The 7384-nt window shown below is 38.2% G+C and overlaps 1 protein-coding gene across 2 annotated transcripts; it reads left to right on the plus strand.

Moving 5' to 3' along the window:
• The first annotated feature begins 51 nt into the window (after positions 1-51).
• On the plus strand, positions 52-7138 carry LOC117293824 (cytoplasmic FMR1-interacting protein 2-like). Of its 2 annotated transcripts, XM_033776276.1 has the most exons (5): positions 52-139; positions 768-936; positions 1836-2074; positions 3966-4113; positions 5943-7138. In XM_033776276.1, exons 2-5 carry the CDS (start codon positions 928-930, stop codon positions 6111-6113), a joined length of 567 nt encoding a protein of 188 aa, XP_033632167.1. In that variant the 5' UTR covers positions 52-139; positions 768-927; the 3' UTR covers positions 6114-7138. The 2 variants fall into 2 exon arrangements, with proteins under 2 accessions (XP_033632167.1, XP_033632168.1); XM_033776277.1 differs by lacking the exon at positions 52-139 and having other exon boundaries at positions 315-936; positions 1853-2074.
• Positions 7139-7384: the final 246 nt, after the last annotated feature.

Raw genomic sequence — 7384 nt, forward strand, 5'->3', positions numbered from 1 at the left:
AAATTAGCTCAATTGTTTGACTCATTTGTTTGTGTTTTTGTTTTAGATGAACGACTACATCCTTCCATACATGTTAAGCTCCTGATGGAGGTCATGCCAAAATCATGTAAACTACCAAGATTTGAATATGGGACCAAAGGTATGTGACTCTGAGAAATAAACAAATAATTATTTGTAAATACCTCAGACAGATTTAATTATATATCATCTTACTACTGTTGATAGTTGTTGACAAACACGAAAACACACACTGTTGTCGTCTTTTGTAAAGTTGTTTCTCTTTGTAGGCTATTCCTCAACAAGCCCCACTTTTTCAAACATGCCTCCACGTTTTTGATAATGATATGTGCAAATAAACATTGCTTTGAAATTAAAATTACATTTGATTAACGAAGCAATGAATATAAAACACAAAAGACCTGTACCCTCGCCTCTCAAAAATAGCTGTTATGTTACAGTGTGAGGGGAAACTAAAACAACGGAAATACGTTCCAAACTGATGTTTAACGTGGATAGAATTCTTGTATGTTAACATCGAGTGTATAACATCTTAGAAAAATTTCTTCATTCTGTTGTATTGCAAAAGACACTTCTATTATGATATGCGACGGGTTACATTTTTTCTTTGTTTCCGTTTCTAGGCGTGTTCACTTACTACGCCCATCTCCAAGACATTGCTTCTGGCAACAGGTTCTTCATTCCCTAAATACATTTTCTCTTTTTCCGTTTTCTATGTGTGGTTGCTTACTACTCCGCCCATCTTCAAGACACTGCTCAGTACCCCAACCTCAAGATGAACCTCTTCCACAACTTCCAGGAGATTGGTAATGCCATCATCTTGATGAAGATGATGGAGCAGTGTATTGCCGTTGAGGGGGGCCTGTGATCTTCTCCACGCTTCACCGTTCCAGAACATCCCAAAGCCGCATGTCAAATGTAAGAACCTTTCTGTTCCGAGTTGATATTAGTGTGTTTTTTTCTCCAATTGGTGTTAAGAGAGCATCTCAGAGTGTAAAAGTACATTCCCGGTTCCCATGTATACACCTGGGTTAAGAGAAACATTCATCGTTCAGTGCCTTGCTCAAGAACACAGTTTCCAAATAACCATTGAAGTATCTTGCCTGACAGAAGAAAGGCCTTGGAATGTACAAGGTTACATAGTCTGTACTGAAACGTTGGGGGTGGGGGGGGGGGTTTATACAAGCTTATTTCTTACATCAGCCCTTGTCAGACAAAGAGGGTTGGCTAGTTGGGTGGAGTTTATTGGATAAATGCGGAGGGAGCCATTCTCTGTACACTAAAGAGTTTGGAGTGTTTATTACCAAATTTAAAGGAGAGTTGATCTCATCTAACTTTAAAGGGAAGTTACATGTTTGGTAATTGTCAAAGACCAGTCTTCTCACTTGGTGTATCCCATCATAACCATAAAATAACAAGCCTGTGAAAATTTGGTCATCGAAGTTACAAGAAAATGATGAAAGTAAAAACACGCTTGTTGGACAAATTTTTGTGTGCTTTCAGATGAGAATAAAAGACTTCTAGCTAGAAGTCTTTTATTATTTTAGTGAGAAATTACCTCTTTCTCAAAAACTACGTTACTTCAGAGGGAGTCGTTTCCGACAACGTTTTATACTATCAACAGCTCTCCAATGCACGATACCAAGTAAGTTTTTAAGTTAATATTTGTTTGTTTTGAGTAATTACCAAACGTTTACCTTCCCTTTCAGAGTTTCAATTTTAAGCTTATTACAAATAAACTAGTAAGATCTATGACTGCTAAGAACAATAGAAAGAATAGTTCTGTCTAAATTATCTATCTTGTTGCAACCAAACAACAAATTGCTGATGCCAGAGAGGGTGACATGCTGATGAGGGAGAAACTGTGTTGCGGACTGACCATGTTTGAGATCATCCTACACCGTATCAAGGGATTCTTATCTGACACCATTCTACAGGGTCCCGAACCAGCGAATGTTGTCATGGTCATCGATGAGTGCTCTGAAGTCCACAGATTGTGGAGTGCCTTCCAGTTTGTCTACTGCCTACCACTCAAGGAGCATAACTTTACATCTGAGTAAGTTAAGATCAAGTTTATATAGACCGATCGATATGCGCAACTGCTGCATCCTCATAGCTGGGATGTTGGCAGCACAAAGGCATGAAATTTCATGGAGGCCATAGCCTATATTATTGCCTGGTCTTGGCAATGGGGAACTGCCCTTTGTAAAATGGAAATGGCCTTGCTCTCTCAAAGATGAAATTCCAGGCCTGACCTTAAAGGAAGTGGTCACTATTGGTTATTACTCAAAGTAGTTATAAGCATAAAACCTTGCTCGGTAACGAGTAATGGGGAGATGATGGTAGTATAAAACATTCTGAGAAACGGCTCTCTCTGAAGTGAAGTAGTTTTCGAGAAAGAAGTTATTTTCCACGAATTTGATTTCGAGACCTCAGATTTAGAATTTGAGGTCTCGAAATCAAGCATCTGAAAGCACACAACTTTGTGTGACAAGGGTGTTTATTCTTTCATTATTATCTCGCAACTTCAACGACCAATTGAGTTAAATTTTACACACGTTTGTTATTATATGCATATGTTGAGATACACCAAGTGAGAAGACTGATACACCAAGTGAGAAGACTGACCATTAGTGTCCAGTGTCTTTAAGGATCTGTTCATAAAAACACAGGAAGTCGTCTGTATGTAAATTAAGTTTCTTTCTCCACGATTCAAACAATTTCCCTCACAGAAATTACATGAATAATGTATAACTTCCTTTTTAAACAACTGCAACTATACAGAACCTGAATACTGCAATCTTGACCAAAGAACCTTGCTGATGTAATGGATTTCAAACCCGACCAAGCAGTTTTCAATTATATCATACTTAAACTCATCTAAGCATTGTTTTCAAGATTAATTGATTTCTTTTCTTAGTTGAACAAGATGTGGTCAGTTCTACATTGTTATGTCATGCTGTGCTGTAGTGAAAATTGTGTAAATCGCTGAGCAAGAAACTTAATTCACAAAAGAAGTCTTCCCAGCAATGACAGTTCAGCCTGCATTGCTTGCTCATATATTCGTAAACTTCATGACATGTTTTTGTGTAGTATGAATGTGTATCTGTTTTCGAACTAGGTGGTAGCTCTGAAAAGACTTTGGGCTTAAGCACAAAAAGCTAAGCATAAACAAATTATGTTTACCAAAACAAGATTACCAGCCAAAGTACAATCACTTATGTACAATCTGTGACTGGTATCCTGTTAAGGTTTGCTCAGCAGACAAGTTTAATTTTTTGCTCCAGCAGCTCAACGAAATTGGGCCCAGGTTGTCTTACCAAATCAGCAGCATGCTCTAGCTATTATGCTGGCCAAAACGGCAATATGTTCATTTCAAATAAATGCATTTGATATCATCCTTATGCCTTTGTTGACCTTATGCATTTAACATTATTTGAGTCGGGCGTCCTTGGCTTGACTTGGAAAGACGGTCACTCATAATTGACCCATCCTGTGCACTGGGCCACTGATCGCTGTGTGTCATAAAATGTGGCTTTTTCAACTGCACGGAGTCCTAGTCACTTATAAATAATAATAACAACAATTTGAGGGGCTAATCATCCTTATTCGCAGTTAAGAGCTGAATTGCGAAGGACGCGGCTACAACGTGTTCAAGAAGCAGGCATGCAAGGGCGCCTTTGGCTGCCAGCCACATCAACCCATTATGACCACAGAGCACAGCCAAAGATCGAAAATCTTTTGATGTTTTGAGGGAGGAAAACCGGATGGTCTGGATAACCCTCGTGGCACAGCAGAGAACCAACGCACAACTCAACTCACATATGGCCCTGGCCGGGAATCGGACCAGGGTTACCTTGGTGAGAGGCAAGCGCTTTACAAACAAGCCAACCATGCCATTTGCTTTGATGATTTCACATCTCTGATTCTACATTTTGTTTACCCAGGGAGAGCTATGGTGAAGGGCTGAACTGGGCCGGCTGTGCCTTGATCACTCTGCTTGGACAACAGAAACGCTTTGAAGCACTGGATTTCTGCTACCACATCCTACGAGTGCAGAAAGTGGATGGTGTAGATGCAGACATCAATGGCATTGTAAGTTTACTTCAACATACCAGGAACAAACATTGAGCTTGGCCTCAACCAAGTTCATATTTACCCAATAGACATTATTAAATAATGACGTTACCATACCTGTCTCACAACATGGCGTGTGGGTGTGCATGTGTGTGCAATAGAAATCAAGCCAGGAACACTGCGTTCTTCTTTGATGTACGTGCTTAGACGCGCATACGGCCAGCCACTTTCATTGCAACAAAGGGGTTATTCGATACAGTCTGTAGTCGTTTACATTATACATAAGTATAATCTGTATATTTTATGCCAGTATATTTTGCCATTCAAAAGATGTGTGTGGGCATGTCTACTATGTATAACCGAGGACATTAACAAAAGGGATCCGGGAAAAAGTCACACCGGGGACAGTCCTCGGTAGATTTTGTGTACAAAACCATCGGGGACGTCTGAAAAATTAACTGTCAAAACAATGGGGAGAACAAAGAGAAGTACTCGGTCTACACCATAAGCATGCGTGTGTTTGTGTGTGGGTTTGTATCCACATTCAAAGCGGGACATATAACAAAAGGGACAATGGGTCCATGGTTGCTATCACAAAGAAAAACAATAGAGTCCATGGTTGCTATCACAAAAAGTTGGACAACTATTGTGTGTGTAAAATATTTGTTGAAGAGGTAGCTTTGTAGAAAATTGCCTATTTTTGCTCAATCTGTTCTTGTATTCTTTACATTCACTTTCTTTCCTAATCAGAGATTGAAATAATTGTTGCTGTAATGAAGATGTATTGACTTTATGCTTTAATTTCTTATCTTGCATTTATAAATATAAATTTCTGAATTGGTCATTTGTCAGCAACTGCAAATCTGAATTTCTATCTTGAATCCCAGAGGCAGGTAACAAGTCACTTAAAAACTGTTGCAGGTGACTTAATAACTGTTAACCTATGTCACCCGTTTTAATAAGTCAAGTAAGCCTGGGGGACTAGTGAAATTTACTAATGGACTAGTCGTGCCTCAAGTAGTTGAGACTTTGACACTAGTCGCGACTAATTTTAATTCCCAAGATGCTTGCGGCATATTGTTTGCAATTATAGTTACATTCTGAAAGGATTAAATGATTGTGTCATTGATGTCTGATTGTGTTTCGTAAGGATATTTTGTGAGTGACACAATTGGATTACCAAGCAGGAAGTTGTAACTTTTTTTGTAGTTGGCGTGGCGACATGTTTAACAGAGTAGTTGAAAAACGGTTGTCGCAACTCGACTAAGCATTCAATAGTCTCGACTTCATCATTAGTCGCACTATAGTCGCACTAGTCGCCCAGGCTTAAAGCCATTGTACACTTTCTGAACAGAACAAAAATTAAAAGTTCACAGATTTACAAATAACTTACAGGGTTTACAGAAGGTAATGGTGAAAGACTTCCCTTGAAATATTATTCCATGAAATGCTTTACTTTTTGAGAAAATATTAAAACATATCAATTCTCGATATCGAGAATAACAGATTTATTATAAACACATGTCATGACACGGCGAAACGTGCGGAAAAAAAGGGTGGGTTTTCCCATTATTTTCTCAAGACTCCGATGACCGATTGAGCTTGAATTTTCACAGGTTTGTTATTTTTTATATAAGTTGTGATACACGAAGTGTGGGCCGTTGGACAATACTGTTTACCTATGTGCGATTACTTTAAATGCAAGGACCATAACCTCTTATTTGTACAGTATATAATATTTTCCACATCAAAAGTCTATCCCAACCATTCTCTATGTGCCATTGCTTATAAGAAATACTGCCGCCTTTGAATCATGTTCTAACTTTCTTGATGATTTTCTTTGATAGCCCATCGGTCGTCTCGTAGACTGCATCTGCAAGTACCAGATTCTCAACAACCAAATCCTCTCTGTCCTGAACAAGTACCTAAAGGCAAATGAGAGTGACACCTCGTCTGAAGAGAAAATACGTTGCTATCAGCCACCAATTCATCAGTCCGTCATTGATGCAGGAGTGTAAGAACAGAAATGATGGAAGACTGAAGAGGCATGGTGGAAGGGCACTAGCAAGGATTTGCAAATGAAGTTTTTCAACACGATGTAAACTGAAAAATAAGGCATCTTTAATAACAGAGTGTTTCATAAGACACACCATGGAGGAATAAATTAGCCTCCATGGACACACACATGCCTATATCTGGCAAATACCTTGATGTGATGTATTGAAGTTTTGAAGTTAAGACAGTCCCTCTATTTTTTACTCAAGATTGGGCGAAACAATCCCCTCAAAACCAAGACGTTCAAGTTCAAAATTGTCTTCAACTCTTGTACTCCTCAACTTAGAGTTTGTACCCAAAAATCCACCAGCAAACTGACAGTCCTTCTATTTTTACACAAGCTGTCTCAAAATGGTTGTTTATTTGTTTTGTATATAGAGGAAACAACTGATAAGGGGGGTTGCATAAGTAAGAACATTTTGTGTATGTACTTGTAGGTTGCTTCTTGCCTGTTTCTTAACATTTTGCAAGTTGGTTATCTAAAAGACAGAAAAGTTTTTTAAATGATATAAAAGGAATTGCTATTAATTTTGTTGTTAATCAAGCCTTGACGGTGTGGAACTAAAGTACAGATTTTTCAGAAAGAACTTATGAAGAAAAAGCATCTGGCTGACAAGCTATATCAAACAGGTTTAGGATGCATTTATAAGATATGACTTTTTTGGACTATTCTTTAAAAAAATAAATTTTAAGTTAACACCCCCTCCCCCGAAAGATGTATTTTTGTTTTAGTCTTTGTTAAGCGAGTAAAATTAGTGGAATAATAAAAGATAATGTACTGCAATAAGGTGTCTCTAGCAAAGAGACCTATTGCAGGTTATTATTTACAAACAATAATTTTTAAGCTAAGGACCCATTTAGTTGACCTTTAAAAAAATCCTTAAAAAGTGCAGAGAAATCAACTTTAGGTCCTAGCATTGGGTATAGATATTCAGCTTGCTCAACCTTAATTTTACATCACTTTAAAGGGACACGTTGCATTGGATCGGTCGAGTTGGTCAATGAAAAGTGTTTGAAACCGTTTGATATGAAATGTATATGGTTGGAAAGATGATTTAAAAGTAGAATAAAATAATCCAAACATCCAAACAAACATGCCTCGAAAGTGAGTGGTTTTTCTTTTACGTTGCTGACAAACACGGCCGGCTATTTTGTTTACTCCACAAAATGGCCGACAGTGTTTGTTCGCAACGTAAAAGAAAAACCACGCAATTTGGAGGCATGTTTGTTTGGT

This window comes from Asterias rubens, chromosome 8, assembly GCF_902459465.1.
Source record: "Asterias rubens chromosome 8, eAstRub1.3, whole genome shotgun sequence".
NCBI lineage: Eukaryota > Metazoa > Echinodermata > Asteroidea > Forcipulatida > Asteriidae > Asterias > Asterias rubens.